This window comes from Atractosteus spatula, chromosome 5 (assembly GCF_055471065.1).
Source record: "Atractosteus spatula isolate fAtrSpa1 chromosome 5, fAtrSpa1.hap1, whole genome shotgun sequence".
Lineage (NCBI taxonomy): Eukaryota > Metazoa > Chordata > Actinopteri > Semionotiformes > Lepisosteidae > Atractosteus > Atractosteus spatula.
The window spans coordinates 27,138,559-27,155,940 of NC_142710.1; the positions used below are offsets into that span (position 1 = coordinate 27,138,559).

At 41.2% G+C, this 17,382-nt stretch overlaps 1 protein-coding gene across 2 annotated transcripts in view; it reads left to right on the forward strand.

The window, feature by feature from the left end:
* micu1 (mitochondrial calcium uptake 1) overlaps positions 1 to 17,382 on the forward strand; it is a 37,181-nt gene that overhangs the window by 11,905 nt on the left and 7,894 nt on the right. Inside the window, exons 5-9 of one of the 2 annotated variants that reach the window (XM_088916031.1) lie at positions 1,059 to 1,102; positions 5,541 to 5,552; positions 15,527 to 15,641; positions 16,868 to 16,950; positions 17,115 to 17,312. In XM_088916031.1, the coding sequence (XP_088772157.1) occupies positions 1,059 to 1,102; positions 5,541 to 5,552; positions 15,527 to 15,641; positions 16,868 to 16,950; positions 17,115 to 17,312 (452 nt within the window). The remainder of the gene's footprint in view (positions 1 to 1,058; positions 1,103 to 5,540; positions 5,553 to 15,526; positions 15,642 to 16,867; positions 16,951 to 17,114; positions 17,313 to 17,382) is intronic. The other variant, XM_088916032.1, reaches the window with a different exon arrangement.

The following is a 17,382-nucleotide window of genomic DNA, read 5'->3' on the forward strand; positions in this document are numbered from 1 at the left end:
GCTTCTAATAAAATTTGATTTTACATTTCCTATAAAATTTTACAATGACATTTCCAGTGTTGAAAATTCTCAGGGATGCCCCTGAGCCAAGATTAAAAAATCTCCAGACCTTGTTTGACTGCTTCTGGAGCACCGTCTACATGGATATTTCTCCCCTACACCGTTAACAAAAATACCTGAAGAGGGAATCCTGAGAAGACTAGTTGAAGTGGTTATAGAGGCTTGGGGCAAGAGTACAAACCTTCTGGCCATATTACTAATGTCTTTCTCCGTGAAATGCTTCTTAACCCTTCTCTAGGTACCCCTTAAATCATGTTAGCATTGAGTCAGAAGCAGCAGCACCTGTACTCAGTGTCTTTAGGTCAGTTTGTGTAAAGGTTTCTGTGTTCAAATTCTGATGTTATTGTGTGTTGGGCTGATCCTCTCAGCTAATAAGGGTTGTGTTTCTCTTTTTATCCATAGAAATCCTAATAGAAATAATGAGGAAATGAGATGAATGCATGCATCATCCAGTAAACTCAGGGCACCCTTAAGTCTCACTGCAGTGCTGTGAGTTTCAGTATGATTTCATGCTTCTCCAGCTCCTCTCACCTGCTGTATGGTTTTAGTGTTTGCAGAGGTGTTGTTACTCTACCAGTAGTGTAATGGGAGGTTTTTAGGTATTTAGAAAAGCGATCCTTGATGTTTCAGTTTCAGTGGTCTGTCTGTTATTCTTTCTCTCTTTTGACTCCTCTTTGTTTCTGTTTAGTTTAATGTGACTGTTTACCCAAGCTGCTAATGTTTTATTCTTTAAACCTTTAAATGGTGCCGTTATATGAAGTGCACTATGAATACACTAAATAAAGGAATCTACAGTTCTCAGAGCTTTTCTGTAAGGTGTACTTTGTACTCTAGTGTAGGACCAGGGTCTGGAATAAATAAAAACTTCTGGCCACTAATAGTTGCATATTCCTCAGCCCAAACCATACACTGCCCGTGGCCTCTGAAGAGACAGATATATGGAGGTGCAGATCACTCTTGTCCTGACCTCCTCTTTCGCTGCTTTGTGTCTGTTTCAGATCTTGGGTTGGACCAGTTCCTGGTAAAGAGATACGATGGCAAGGTAAGTAATGTGAGAGGTGGATTTTTGAAGAAAGTCTGAGAAAGAATTTGCAAATAGGCTGGGCATTACTCTTCAGTGTGCTTGTGAATTCAGCGTTAAAGTTGGGCTTTATTGAATGTGCTCTGTATTACAGAATAAGATTGTATTTTTGACTGTGTTCTTTAACTTACTTGCAGGCATAGGGGAAATCAAATACTAGGCCCTCCAATGTATTCCAATGCAAGTGCTTGGTACAGAACGTTCTGTAGTGATGCAGCTGAATTGATAAACCAGCTGACACTACCAGAATCAAGCAGTGGAACAGATCAGATCTAGACTCTCCAGGTTTCATGTAAAGACAGCATTGCTGTAGTTTTCCTATACCTCTCTGTGTCTGTCCTGTTCTGCATTGTCAGTCTGGCAGTGATCTGTAGTGCAGAGGACCTGTCGTCCTGTCTGTGCACACTGCACCTCTCTCTGTGTTGCAGCAGAATGTACTCTGTGCTGAGCTTGCATGCACCATGAAACTCCTTCTACACAGAAGTGACAGGATTGGAGTTTACTTTGTCACTTGGGATGTCTTTCATTTTTAGGCTAAAATACTGGAGAAACAAAAAAAATGAATTAAACGTGCATAGACCTGATTTTTGCTCACCTTGCACTCTGAACTGCAATGTCTGAATTTTTAGTATTAACTTGAAGTTTCTTAAAAAACCTGAGCAGAAGTGTGCCTGTGAACTGATGATCTGTCCATTTGTAGGTGCAGTGTTATGCTCCGGTGTGTATTCTCAGTGTGTCACAGTGTGCACTGTTCCCATGGAGGTTAGGCAGGCAGGTGGAGGTGTCTTAGTCGGTTCTATTAATTACACATGCCATGCTAGGCACACAACACGTGCAGTAAAAATGGAGCCTGGTTCACATGTTCTGATTTGTTAGACCAGCCTACAGACAGGATATCAGAAGAATAGCTTGAGTTCTATGCTTTAGTCGTTACCTGTCAGTCTAGCAAATTGTGTTTTATATCTCGTTTTAGTCTCCTTAAAAAGTGGAAAGCAATGATTCCTGTTGATTCCTCAGGAGTCATTAAGGGGAGATTGGTCTTGCAGCAGTTCTTAGTCTGGTGATATACACCAGGCTTTACCCCTCTGTGTTGCTTCCAATGGGAGGTTGTCTCTGGATTGCCTAGTTCTGCATCTGTCACATTCTACCTTTGGCTGTTTTCAGGTCAGCCTGGAACCTTGTTTTGGGTCATCACTTCCTAAACCTTCGGCTCATTGTCCAGCTGATCAGGCAGTCTTTTCCAGTATTATATTTGCAGTTCATTAAACTGAATTTCTGCCCTCCCCTTTCCTTCCTCATGGAATCATTAATTTATTATTAATATTATTTTTGAGTTATTAACTTTGCTAGCTGTAATGCTTGCAGCAAAAAAAAATAATGAGGCACTTCTTCAAAAGTCTTTAAAAGGCACAATTACTGCATGACAGTTTATCCCCTTCCTCTCTCTCCATGTAATTGGATGTTTCACCTTTCAAAAGAGCACTTAGGAGATCTGACACGCATCTTAATGCTCCAGCACCAATGCATCTCTGTGGATTCCACATCCAGGAAGAATTCCTGTTAGTTTATAAACATCTGTAACGTTTCCGTGCTGTTTTATTGAGTGGGTTAGCACCTTAGATCGGCGATAATCCCTGTGTGTGCTGCCTAGGACTCGTTACAGCTTTCCAAACGCCCAGGCTGTGTTGTGGTCATGTTCTTGGTTCGGCTTATGTGATCTTTTGCCTGATGCCTTTACTGAAGACGGCTTACGACAAGGGTTGTAGCCGACCAAGTAAAATGCTGTGTATACATGAGAGGCAGTGTAAAGAAGAAATTGTGGTAGGTTACACAGTGACGAGGTACCCATACTGCAGGGCGCTGGTAGGACAGTAAAGCCCTGTCTTCATCACCACAACACAAAACTGGTTAGCGATTCCCAACCCAGCATTGGAAATTTGCCTTTTCCCTGAGGTAATTTTACACTTGTAAAGTGTTGCAACACAGGAATCCTAAGGAACTAGGATCTATACTATATATGGTACAAATCAACTGTGTAGATATAATTATTTTTATTCATTGTCAAGTTCTTCAAATGAAAAATGTTAAGAAGAGCCATTTATTGTTGCCCAGAGAGCCCTTTTCAGCATTTATGCACTGAGTAAAAAAAAAGATATATTTTCCCCTTATTTTTATGAGGTAATAAAATCAGACTTGTAAAGAGTAATCACAGAGCAGTATTGCTGGTAGTCCCATCTGGACTGTCCTGCAATACTGTCTGTTTGAGGTTTTCATTCTCCACTTGGCTATGCAGGAAAATCAGACAAGGACTCTTGTCCTCTTATCTCTGAAGCTCTCTACTAGGTTGGTGTTTCCATTCTCTGTTTTAAGAAATATTCAGTGTGATCAGATGTTTTGCATATGATGGGGTTCTAGGCTTCCGAGCAGGGATGGGCAGCCCTGGATGTGGATGGCCAGTGTGTTGACAGGTTTTCATTCCAACAACACAAATCTGCTCATTAAGTCCACTGTATGGAACACATTTATCAACTTCTCCTGGCAGAAACCTAAAAAACAAGGATTGTCTATCCCTGCTCAGGATGCACTTCTGCTTTTAATCCTCAGTGTTTTGTAAAATTAAAGGGCTTGGATTGTAACGGTGAAATAGAACATTAAAATCAAATAAACCTACGAAACACTTGACACTTCCTTAGTTCTTTAGCAAAAGTCATTGGCACTGATTTTAGTGCTTCCTGTGCAGTTATTCAGGCTTTTAAATTTTAATTCCTTTGTTATAGAATCCTATCTCCTCACTGGACTAGGTCACTGGATATTACAGTGAGCCATGACAGTTTCTGGTTCCTTGTGGGGGAAAAAATATACTTGTGGTTTTGCACAGGCTCTGGCATCAATGCTAAATTTTTACATGGAATTTGAGTGGAGCGTTATTTTACTTAATATATACAAGGTCTCAGGAAATATGATGTCGCAGGAGGTAAATGAGCTACCCGAAAGACTTCCTGATAGGTTTGAAACATCCCAGTGGTAATGGACTGAGAAATTGCATTTGTTTTTTTTTTTACATTATTTTGAACTAGCATTAAGGAGGCTATGTACATTTGATATATTCTGCATTACACAGTTTTTCATGGTAGACTTAGTGAGGCCAAAGGAACCTTTTTACTGTATATTGACAATAAGCTAGATTCTGATGGTTCAAAAATCTGTGCTGACGTGTGTCTGTGTTAAGGATTAGGCATTAATGACGGGCCCTGGCTTTTCTCCACAACATAATAATGTGAAATCATTTGTCACAATTAGTTCGGAGACTTCAGTTTCCAGTCTGTCATACCGAAGTCAGGTTTGGAGCTGCGAGGTATTCTTGGTAAAATCTCCCTTATTCGTAACCTTATTGTTGACGGGTATGCAAAAGGCTCTTCAAGCGTTTGTCAGAAGTGACATCTCCATTCATCTGCAAATCAAATCAACAGAATTTGGCACAGACCTCAGTCTCGGTGCATCTCCACGGCTTTAGATGTCTAAGCAGCTGTCTAAATCCTGGTCTTGGTGGGCTGCTTGTAAGGTGGCATTCTGATTGCCAGTTTGTTGGATGTTAATTTATTGTTTGCTAGCTGTTTGACAAACACATTAAGGGTCTCTTTTATGTCTAAGTTGTGGTCCAGTGGAAAGAAATACGAATATCCATTTTCACCGAAGAGCAGAAGGCAAAGACTTTGAAAACATTTTGTCTTCTACTTTGCTGTGCCTCGTGCAGTCTTGCTACAACTGTTAGACTAAGGTTAAAAACCAGCACCGCATCCCCTTTGGAAACATTGCAGTTGGCTAGCATCAGCAGCCTGCCAAACAGCACGTTGGAAAGATTTATTGTGAATTTTCGCTGCATTGAAAATGTGTTCGTGCTTTTTACTTCATTTTCAGCAGTACTTGTACTAATGACAATTTGTAATACATTTTTAGACTTTTCTGAAATTCACAGTAAGTCGAGCATGGTTATTGACTACGCATGTGAATCACGCAGCATGATTTGGGGGGTTTGGGGGAATTTTTTTGCAGTATTTGTGCAGTGTTATGAATAGTCTACTCTGGGAGATGAAAGCATACACTTCCTAAATGTTATGTGCTGATGTTTGCTGTTTTCTGGTGTTGAGTGTACTGTGCCATTGAAGAGTGCCCTGCCCTCCCTTACTGTGTACATCTGGCTGGTGTGAGCAGGTACTCTGCTGCTGGCATCATCCGCTGTCCAGATGCCTCTGTCTCACGTTCTCTCCTTTCTCTCACTGCCCTTTCTAATGTACCTTATATTTACCTCTGTGTGCTGCTCTTGTCTTCACGTAACCAATGAACCCCCATTTTCTCCACTTCTCTCCCCTGTCCTGTACTGCCCTCACCCTCCCTCCAGGACTTTTGGCAGGTATGGGGTGCGCGAGATCCAGCATGTTGGGTGTGTGTATGCGTGTATGCGTGTCAGCCTGCGAGCACCTCCCCTTCTACCCTCGCCCTGCCTGAAAGAGGAACACGATGCGCTTCCAGAACTGATGGTGCAGGCAGAGAGCGGCAGCTGCATGACGTGATCTTAATACATCGGGCTAGTCTTTGGGTTAAGAACCAGCACCGTGGAAACAGGAGGATAGCACAGGAGGCCAGCCAAGCAGTGCATTAGAAAGATGCATTTTATTGTTTAGAGGTGTGAATTTTAAACAATGGGAGAGAACCCCTTTGATTGTGAAAAGGCTCTGTGTTTGGCAGAGGCAGGACAGTTCCTGCTCTCCAGGTGAGTGCAGCCTATGCGCTGTGCCTGTGGTGGCCTTGTCTCATAGAAGGAGGTGTCAGGACTGCACAGGAATGCCAGACTCACGGCAGGATCCCACGGGTTCTGGCAGTGGGCTGTGCAGACTGTGTGATCCACTTTGATGGGGAAGAAAGACTAGGAAAGCCTGCAGGCTGTGTATGTGTGATCGTCCTTTGTGCAGAGGAATAGATGCCTCTAATATATCTGATCAGGCCATCTGTGAGCTTCCTGTCTCAGGTCCAGGTTGGAATGTTAATGTGCATGTTTCCAACTGTGATGCTCAGAAACTTCCTTTGGTCCCAAAAGAAGTTTCTTTTTCCCCAAGGAAGGTCCTTTTTCTTTAACGAAACTTCCTTACTGAGGCTAATTGTTTTCAAAAGTCTTTTTCTTTCCAAATAATATACTCTTGGTAAACACTGGTAGGTGCTGTTTCAGGCGTGAAAGCTCAGAAAGCTGTGAAACAGACCTGCTCCATGTCACCGAATGGTGTCCATGCTGGTGCTGGCTACAGTGTTGGAGGAATGTTTTTGCTGTCATAGCTGGCCTTTGAACCTGCTCTATTGATTCTGAAAGACCCATCTTGTCAGGATTGAATCTCGGCCTTCCCCCTGTTTGTGCTTTGTGCGCTGCAGCTCCTACCCTGCATGCTTTGCTTTTCTCTGCCTGAGATTCTGGGAAAGACTGCTATGGAGCTGGCGTGGGTGATGAGCAATGCGCAGACATTGCAGGCTGGGCTGAGTACCGACACACATTCACGGGGGCCATTTTAAGAGTTCTTTGAAGCACAATTTGTCCTACCTTTTTTAGTTTGCAACTTTAATTAGATTTCGTTTGGCAATGGCCCAAACAGAAGCAAAGTTGCAAAAGTTGTTCTTTAAATAAAAAATGCACAAAAGACAGGATGTGTGCTGCTGCTGGTGATACAGCCTAACATAAGCAAGGCCTTCCTTGAAAAAATGAGACAAGAATATCTGTTTTTTCCTTTCAGCTCTTTATAGAAGACTCCCTTTTCAAATGATTGCTTTCTTCTCAGGTTTAATATGTTCTTGACTTGTGAAGTGCTCTGTGATGTGTGCACCCAGGGATCTCTGCACAAATGCTGTATTGATTGATCAATAACCTAGAAATCTTCACAAAGAGGAGGTGGCCACATGGGCTATCTTAACTCATTTGGTTGCCAGCAGCATATTGATCTTAGGCTCTCACCCAGACAATTCTTGAAGTATTCCAGGGAGTTCATTTCAACCATGTGGTTGAATGGGTTGTTACAGTCACGTGTGATTAATTGATAGGAAAATGAGCAAAAAAAAGGGATCTTTCTTTTGTGCTTATGTTGGCTGCCAAATTCAGCCAATAATGCCCTCTGTCACCCATCCCTGCTAATGTTTCCCTTGCTTATGGGAGTTGGGTTTCGGCCCTGGTGTGATATGAGTCCTAAGGTCATGTGCCACACAGCTCCTGTGTGTGCACTATGTTTGTGTGTGTTTGTGTTACAGTGGCTAGTTCTCGCTCATCAGACTGCTGTGAGGGCTCATGTTCATGGTGATAAAAACCTACTTCTTTTTCCTTTCACCCTGACGGCTGTTTTCATTCCAACAGGTGCTCCTGGGGAAAGTGTGGACCCACATGTCATTGGACAGCAGTTTCATCAGTCACAGGTTTTACAGCAGACTCTTGTTTAGTATGACTGGAGCAAACTTGATTTTAAATCTGAAGTCTTTTCCTATTTGTTCGAAATCTGGTAATGTTTGTGAATTATGAATACCTGCTTTTACCAAGAGCCTGAAACTTGTAAAACCTGAATGGTCAAACTGTTGTGCAATAGTTCTTGTATTGTTTCCTTGAAAACAATCTAACTGTCCTTAAGCAGGTCCTGGAATGTCTCATTCCTGGTCCTGGAGAGCCACATATTTGTCAAGCTTCTTTGTACTCAAACACTGAATAACTTTACTGAATTGTTTAGTGTTCTTTTGGACAGTTTCTGACTATGTAGCTATTAAAGTTGTAGTTCCCTTAAAAATACTTAGGACTGTGGATCTCCAGGACAATCAGAGAATATCCCTGTTTCTAAAGTATGGAAATGCCTTTTCTGTCACTTAACTATATCTACTTAATTAACTGTATTTGTTGTACATAGGAAATTGATGTTAAAAATGTGTGTGTGCAGTTTTGGGTGCAGAATTGACTGAGGTGAGGTGTGGGGCTCGAGGCTGACATGCACAAGGTTTTACTTATGTTTTGCCGTTCAAGGAAGTTATCTTTTATCCTGCAGAAGTGATAGTGTTACTGCATGGAGCAGTGTCTAAGCACTCTGTAAAATGACGTGGAGCCTTTCTGTATCTAAGCGAAATGGTGGTAGTGTGGCTGTGAATGACAACTGGAATCTTATAAGCTGCATGAAAACAGTATTTCATTTTTTTGGAGTCAGAAAAGCCGGGACAAAAAAATGGTTTACTGGGGAGTTGCAGTGACATCCCAGTCTGTCAGTTTGAGTATTATATGAACAAGGGCACATAAACAAACTGTGTTTAGTCCATTTAAAACTTAGAATAAGAGGCATTTCTTTACCCAAAAGGTTGTGGGAGTATGGAACATGATACCCAGCCATGTTTTTTGAAGCCGATATCCTAGTTTTTATCATATTGGCTTCATGGGGTGAAAAACCTTCTATCATTTGTAACGTTTTTTATGTTCTCAGTTGTCAGTTGTTTCCAAGTTTTCCAAGTTCAGAATGTTTTGAATTAACAGTTCAATTAGGACAAGCAAATTAAACGTTGATATTTCTGGTATGTGAGAGGAATTGTTTTGCTCTTTTGCCCAGTGAATGTTTCTGTCATTGTGGATCTTTAGTCTTATGCGCATGCAATTATAATTGCATTGATTATTCAGGCCACTGTGGAAAGCAGTCTTGCAGCAGTTCAACTTGAAGGTTTGAGCACGTTCCATACAAAGTGATACAATAATATCTTTACAGAACACCCCCACATTGCTGTTTTAGTAATTTGGCTATGCAGGTTAACTGACTCTCTGGAAAGAAGGAATTTCGAAGAAGCTGCTCAGCAGTGTAATTGCAGATAATTTTCAAATTTGCCTTTAAAATGCAATTCTATTAACCTGCAGGGAGTTTTTTTAAGAGTATCACAGCAGGTAGAGCATATGCTGTGATTTAACACGGGAATTAATTTATTTTCATTGTATTTGGATATTGTGAGTATGGTTTTATAGGATGAAATCTCTTTGGTCTTATCCCTGGCATGCTGTCTTAGAGACAGAGCAGGTGGTGAGCCTGACAAACTGAACATTTACTTCATGTTCCCCGAAATGTTCCTCTCCCTGGAGCCTAGTAAGTTACTCTAGAGCAGAAGAGAACCGAAGTTTATTACAAAAATCAGGTCGCACATTAAATCCTTTGTTTTAAATTTTTGTTTATCTCAGTTTTCAATTGATAAACAACTATATCCTTGCATAAAAAGGTGGCATGCATGAAGATATTGGATTGGCCGGGTATGCTATGTATGTAGTAGAATTCCTGGGTGAAGGAGCAGACAGGTTGCTGGAGGGAACTCGAAGAGTTGCATATCTAGCACTTGGGGAAACCCCATTACTAGAGGGCAGTTAGGGATTTTCATAGCCTTGTTGTGGGCAAGTCTGCATTTAGTTGACCAGATAAACTGAAAACTTCTTTACTTGCTTAAATTTGTTTTGTAACCTCTGCAGCTTGAATCAACTGTGTATTTAAAATCATCAACTTTAGGAAGACCTTGAGGGAAAAAAATATTAACTGTGTCCAGTGAAACCTATAATTCGATCAGCGAGAAACTAACTGAGAAATTGGAAAGGAAGTCAAAGACCGAGCTTAACGCTTATGTTCCAAGAGCTAGAGAAGAATATAAATTCCTCTGGCTTGGAATTTGTCAAGGATGCAGTGATGTAGCCTCTGAGATCTTTAGGTATGAGACAGATCAAGATAAGGGGAAGATTGGAAAGGGCAGCTTTTCCTTTTTGATTCCTGGATCCATTCCTCTTCCCAAACTGCCGCACAGGGGCTGCCGGGGGGATTGAACTGGAGATTCATATATGCCGGCACTGGTAGTAATGCACATCAACTCCTCCTTCCAGATACCCACAAGCTACAGTGCTATTGTTGTTATTGCATACAGCTAAAGTGTTGATTGTCTGATCTTTAGACATAAGTGTTGGATTTGCTTGTATCTCGTTTGGAGCAAAATTGATTGACATCTCACTGTCCATGCTTCTCCAAAGGTGATTTAAATCATTTGCCTGTTTTTTTTGCTAATGGGGTCACCCCTGTTCCCTTTGGTTAAAAGTGTCAAGTTTAACATTTTGAAAGACCTACCTGTCCTACCAGCAGACTGCAAACCGCCGTCTTGTACCTGTTGTCAGTACCTCTGGCTGGTGGAGGACAGATGTATAGAAACCTGCCTGCTCCCGCAGTGAAAGGGACATGCTTGAGCAGAGCATATGGCTGCTGTGTGTGTGCTGGGAGGTGTGTAAACACCTCCACACGGTGTCAGTGGGGTGAATTGCATCACACATACCTGGAACAGCCCTTCCATTTAAGTCCAGCTCTGTGCTCCAAGGTAACTGTGAACCCCTCTGAAGTAGGATGTCTTAAGTTAACTTGTTCAGTTTTTAAGAATTAGACAGAGGAGCATTTCCAGATGTTCTCACCTTAATTTCAGTAAGTGGGCATTCGGAAAGAATTACATAGTTCTTACATTTGAGCAAGTATAATTTGTGGATGCATTGTCTAGTTTTAGTTCAAGTTCAAGTTTATTGTCATTATACTCATATACAGGTATATGGTATAACGAAATGCTATTTAGCTAGCTCTCAGACGATAAGTAGTACAACAATACAGTTGTATAATAAAAGAAGGAGACAACAGGCAATGTGCAAAACAACATCAGATGTGCAAAATCATACATCAACAGAATGAAATAAAGCATAGAAAATTATGGGGAGTGAGCTTCTTGACATATGAGGTAGAGGTAGATTTCAATGTGTGTTTGAGTTTTTGTTAAGAAAGAAGGCACTGTGAGGTTCAGATCGTAGGTGAGAGAGGCTGACAGTTTAATAGTTTGATAGTGCGAGGGTAAAAAAAAAATGTCTCACGAATGTAATATGAATTGACACAACAGTTAATTTGATCTTCTTGTATAATTAACTTTTTTCATTATGTTAGTTTGTATTTTTTAACTGCTTACAGATATCCTTGGGTTTTCAATTGCGACCTATGGTAACTGGGTCTCCGCTAACCAAAAGTAGTAAAGATCACAGTTAGACTCTTAACTGAGAACAGGAGTTTGCAGTAAAATCTGCCTGTGTCTCGGGAGCAAAAGGGAATAGGCTGGTACATCGCCACTCCAGTAACAGGAGAACCAGGAGTTGAAACAGTATTTACTTTACTGCACTGAAGTACTGCATGGCCTCAGAATTGTGGTTTTGTACCAGCTGAGGGGGTGTTTCTACTCATAAACAGCTGTGAAAAAATCATTCTTGTTCCTTGTTAGCTGCAGACCAAATTTGTGCACAAAAACACAGCAATGAAGGTGTATTTGCTGATTTCAGAGACTGGATGGCAGACAGACTGTGATAGAAAGTGGACAGGGGGATGACAAGGACTGCAGAGAATGATTGAGGGAAGACAGCACAGTCTTTTTGGTGTGACTTTGAGAATCATAATTGAGACTTCATTCAACCGCAGGCAGGATAGCCCAGACTTCATCACTGTGGAATCTCTACAACACAGACACTGCATAGAGACGACTCCATGCACAATGCTATAGACCTCTTTTAAGCCTTTCAGGTTAAATTGTGAGGCTCAAAAATGGCAGAATTCTAGCCTTAATGTTTTAATCTTTTGTGAAGAAAACCTGACGCTAGAGAAAACCCTTGAGACATTAAAGAATTTCCAGAGTGTTTTTGCATTGGTAGTTTGAGGGCAGGAGGATTGCTTCTATGATGTGGGTTTTTTTTGCATATAGAAAGGTCTATTAAATCATTGAATATAGCAGTTGGTGCAGCCTAATAACCCTGCAGTCTCTGCAGTAGTGTAAGCAAAAATACAGGAAGTGTGAACCTTCTATTTGGACATTTCAAGCCCTCTTGGTGTGAATTTCCAGGTGTTACTGCTTTAATTTATGAAATTTTAATTTTGAGCACGTGGGACTGTCTTCAGGGCTAGCTATCACCATTAGTACAGGGTTACAGTGTGAGAATCTTGCATTTGTGTTGGTTAATTAGTTGTAGACCTGTTGCGTTACTGCACTGATCGTAATGGTGGTGGCTCTGTTAATGGGGAATCATTGTATGTCATAAACATGAACAGTCACAAAACTAATTCATGACTTTGGAGTTCCAGCTGTTCTTGGTGCACCTTAAACGTGCTATAGTTTCTAAGATTATGCTCACTTTTTCTAAAAGTTTACTTGTTGCTATCTCAGCTTAAATCGGTTATTGCAAAATAACTTGCAATGTGGTTGTAACAGATCTTGGCCTGTGATCCTGTTCTCAGACAGGTTTGTACCCAGGGTCTAAGTTCAACATACTTCAGACTTTAGTAATGACATTGTGTTATTTCTGCATGCTGAGATTGACAACATATCATATTTGAGAAATAACTGCCTCCTTACAGAAAGTGTAGAACATGATTATTTCTGAATGACTAAATCTTCAACAGTTTCCATTAGTAATAAATCTGAATTAAGTGACAAGGCTGTGCTTTCCTGACAGGACCTCCTGTGACAGGCGTTTATAGTGAAGAAAAGTCTAGGTACTCTGTTTATTGTCAGGTTTTCATCTTCGGTGCCCTCTAGAGAGGTTAAAAGCCCTTAGAAAGCATTAAGTTTTGAGTTTGAGAGCTAAAATATAACCTTTCGAAAAGCATAGAACAAATGAAGTATCTAGACTTTTACTAAAGTGGACTGAATGGTAATGTTAGCAGCTAAATCTGCTTTTTATTCAGATTTATTTTTCAAGTTTCTTTTTATGATTTGCCAAGTTTAATTCTAATATGATGTACATGTGCATCATGTTCTGCCGCATATCATTGGGATGATGCCACAAGTATCCCTCTAAGTGGTGTTGAAGAGGTTTGAAAATCTCCCTTTCATTGAGTTTGCTAGGAATATTTTCAGACCCTTTTCAAACTTTTGTTCTGTGAGCCTCGTTTTCTTCTGCGCAATTTATTTTCGTGAGCGGTTTTGGCACAGAGATGTGTTACAGTGCAAGTTGTGTGACTTGGTTCTTGGGGAGCACTAGAGTTGTCTGATCTTGGTTCTACCCAGGTCATCCTTTACAAACATGGTTCACTTATTTGATTATACTGGACAAAAAAATCAAAACCGGGACCGGTACTAGCTATAAATACAAAGCCACCATGCTGCCCTTAATTTCTTAATTTTTTACAGAATATGAAGTACACTGCATTGCAGAAGTCTTAGGCATTTTGCATTCTTCTACATTTTTTTGTCAGGTTTTCCTTCTTTAGGGAAATACAATTCTATGGTAACCTCCTGAAATTTTAGCCATTTTGGTTCAAGCTAACAATTCTGTAATACAATTTGTAGTACAAAAGGTAGCCTTTTACCTTTTTGGATGTGTAGGGAGGACCTAAGTATGTTAATACTGTGGAATGCCTCAGAGTCAATAAGATTTGATAGGGAAATGTGATAGATTAACTGCAGTACATCATTTTGGCTGCTCATGTACAATTTAGCTGGTGTTGTGATCATGTTTTTGATGATTGTGATCAGTCTGAATTAACGATTGTTAAATGACCAGCTTGGTTTATTCTCACCCTGGCTAAGCTCCCTGGGCCATGGGGAGAGCTGTGAGGGTCTGTATGCCAAGGTGGAGACAGCAGTGTACTTGATTTCACCTCCAGCTTGCAGCTCAATAGGTGCTGCATGACCACAAGCCCAGAATAAAAATCTTCAAATAATGCCACTGGCTCAAGGGAAAAGATTGCATTGTCTGTGAATGTTGTTAACTTGTAAATGAGCCATGTTTAAGGCCTTCATAATTACACTCCACTTGACATCGTGAAAACCCATTGACGCTGTGTACTCAATGTGAATCTAAGGACAGTGTCATGTGGCTACGGTGGGTGTGAGCTGTGTGTTGATGTGGTCTGTGATTTAACCCCTTCTCTTTCCTTCCCCTCTTCTGTGACGGAATCCACCGCAGACCGAGGTAACCATCACAGGGACTGAGCCAAGGCTGGTCCCCTGGCATGCTCTGTGTGTATGTGTGTGACCGAGTGTGTGTATGTTAATACTCTATGCTTGCATTCACGTGTGCCTGTGAGTCTTTTAACACGTGCTATCCACTTGGTTCTCTTCCTGCAAAGACAAAAAGTTATTTCTCTCGTTCACCGTGTCTGGCCTGTTATGAAGTCCTGTTGCTCTTGCATGACAATGGTTTGACTCTCTCACTTATTTGTGTCCTTATTTTTCTCTTTTTCTGTCTCTCCTGTTTCCATAGACTTTTCTAAGTGTGATGTTTACAAAAAAGACATTGGCAGCATATAAAAATAATAATAGATCAATGAAGGACCGGAACCTAGGGCTTGCAAATCACCTGTTTCTGTCCTTTTCACATTAATTGTGCTGGTCCTTTACTTGCCAGCTGCAGATCCTTTTTCTGTAGACGCTGTCAGGTATGTTTTAATGGGGTTTTTGAGGTGGGGATAAAAGGGTTGATAAGTACTCTTTCTGGCTGGGGCATTAGATCTGTGTTCTCTGTGACTGGGACATTGACTCTGCCATGCTGTGATTGAAAAGAATAGTATTCAGCTGATTTTTCTGAAGGTGTGCACATCTTAAGATACATAGCCTAATATATTAGTCTAATACTTACTCCTTGTCCAGGAGGGCTACAGCTCTGCAGGATATGTAGGACTCTTTAAATTATCAGTTGCTAAAGGTTTAGAAGTCAGTCATTTAGACCAAATGAGTCATTACTCTTGCTTAGTCCAGTCATTGAAAGCTTAAGTGTTACAAAAAGCAGAATACTCAGGAGCTTCTCAGGTGAGTTAGTATCATTAATAGGTACTGTACAGCTGGTTGTGCCAGAGACTTCCACATGATTGACATAGGTCAGGCACCACAATTATTAAGCCAGCAGTACAGGATAATAAAATAAAATGGTTCAATACAGATTAGCCGCCAATACCTAATCGTGCCTTTTCTCTGCAGTGAAAATCAGCCTTTACTTTTGGTCTACTCCAGTTATCCCTAGATTAGCCAATCAAGGGTGAGTTGAATGGTTCACATTCACATGTGGCATTTTCTTCATGGCTGTTTCACCGCTGTGATCTCTGTATTGGTCTCATGAGTGCAGAGATGTCCTGAGAGAGGTGCAATATCTGTGTGAACACAGCAGGCCAGGGCCAGTGTACCCAGCAGAGACAGACAGTCCCAGGGTAGGGGGGTGAGTTGGTAGACCTTGGGGAGGGCATAGGCAGAAACCTTTCTTATTTCTGGTTCTGTGGATCATGACGGAGCTGCTGCCACTGCTCTTGCAGATTCCTCTCCCTCTAACGGTTTCTTCCTCCCCCTCTGCTGCAACAGAAGTTGTCCCAAGAGCGGGAGAGGTTTGCTGATGAGGACAGTATTTTCTACACGCTGGGAGAATGTGGTCTCATTTCCTTCTCCGACTACATCTTCCTCACCACCGTCCTGTCCAGTAAGTGTTTTTACATTCACAGAAAGCCTGCCTGCCAGTCTGGTAAAATTACCCTATTGATTTGCAAAGAGATCAACATGCACCCACCATTTAGCATCACTTTCATTATTTGAAAGCATATAAAGTCAAAGCTCAAGACATTCACTAGAGCTGCACTTTCCCATGCCGTAAGAGTTAATCACTCTGTCTAGGAGAGAGGTGTGAAACATATGGCCTACAGTTTATCTCATCATGTAATGAAAATGTACAGACACACCTGCCTTCCAGGATGAGGATTAGACAGCTCTGATATTTATGTTTATATTTAAGCAAAACTCATAGAGCCATCAGGAGCTGAAGAGATTTAGTATGGTATGAGAATGCTGTGGTGTACCTGTTGTAAATTAATACAGTATTGCTGTCTTATGTGGCCTGTAGAAAATCCTATGCCTGTTTTAAACTGTAACAGCTTTAAAATGAACTTTTAAAAAATAAGATTCAAAGACATTTGGTGATAATCTAGGTTAATGTACTGATCTTCCAGTACCGTTGGTCCTTATTCATTCCCCTAAATAAAACTCCTCAACCTCCTCAAGCAAAAGACAAAAAACTTCCCTCTATTTAGTGAGCTCTGACAGATGTCTGTCTGAAACATTAAACTTTGTGGAGAGCCGAGTTTGGGAATGTAAGTGTTCTGTGCAGGAGTGTTTTTCTTCTTTTGACAATTCCTGTTAATCCCTGAGATAGAAGTTCCTGAGTACTCCCCATCTTTGATGAGCTCAATCAGAAACTGCCTCTATATCACTGGAATTACACGTTATCAGTTAATTAAGATATCAGGTGTTCTTACATTTTCCTGGGAAGGCAAATCTCAGGAGGAATTTATTAATTTGAACAGATTTTTTTAGTGTAATGAATGTGGTGCATTGTTTCTAACATTCACAATTATTTCTAAGTTCTCTATTCAGATGTACAGATCGCTTCAGAGGATTGAGGCTGGCTGACAGAAATTAATCTTTGTGTAGAAATAGAAGGGTAAGGCCTTAGAGTCTTGAAGAAGACTGACCGTAGGCTGATAAAATCACTGCACCAAAGCAAACACCTGCTGAGTAGTGGCGAGGTGAGCTGAGGCGAAAAGCCCCCTGTCGAAACACCTGAAATGCAGTGATGGTATGTTTATTACCCCTTTACGTTTGTATTCTGTTCAGTGCCTAACAACTCACGCCAGACTTGCTTGTGTCTTACAGCCCCTCAGAGGAACTTTGAGATCGCCTTCAAGATGTTTGACCTGAATGGGGATGGAGAGGTGGACATGGAGGAATTTGAGCAGGTAGCTGGATAGACACAAAAACAGAAATGAGTGGGCATTTTCCATCATTGGCTGCATTATTGCCAGTCACTCATCAGAAAAAGAGGTGCAGAATGAAATATTTTCTGTTGGTGGCCTGCTGCATTTCAGTTACTCATGCATTCTTTCTGATTAACTGCTTCCAGGTCCAGAGCATTATTCGGTCACAAACCAGTATGGGCATGCGACACCGGGACCGCTCTGTAACTGGGAACACCCTTAAATCAGGCTTCAGTTCTGCCCTCACCACATACTTCTTCGGTGCTGACCTGAAGGGCAAGCTGACCATCAAGAGCTTTTTAGAGTTTCAAAGGAAACTGCAGCATGATGTACTGAAGTTGGAGGTAAGGAAGCTGGTGTAAGAGAGACGGTGAGAGTTGTGGCCAAGGATGTGATCGCTAACATTTCTCAACT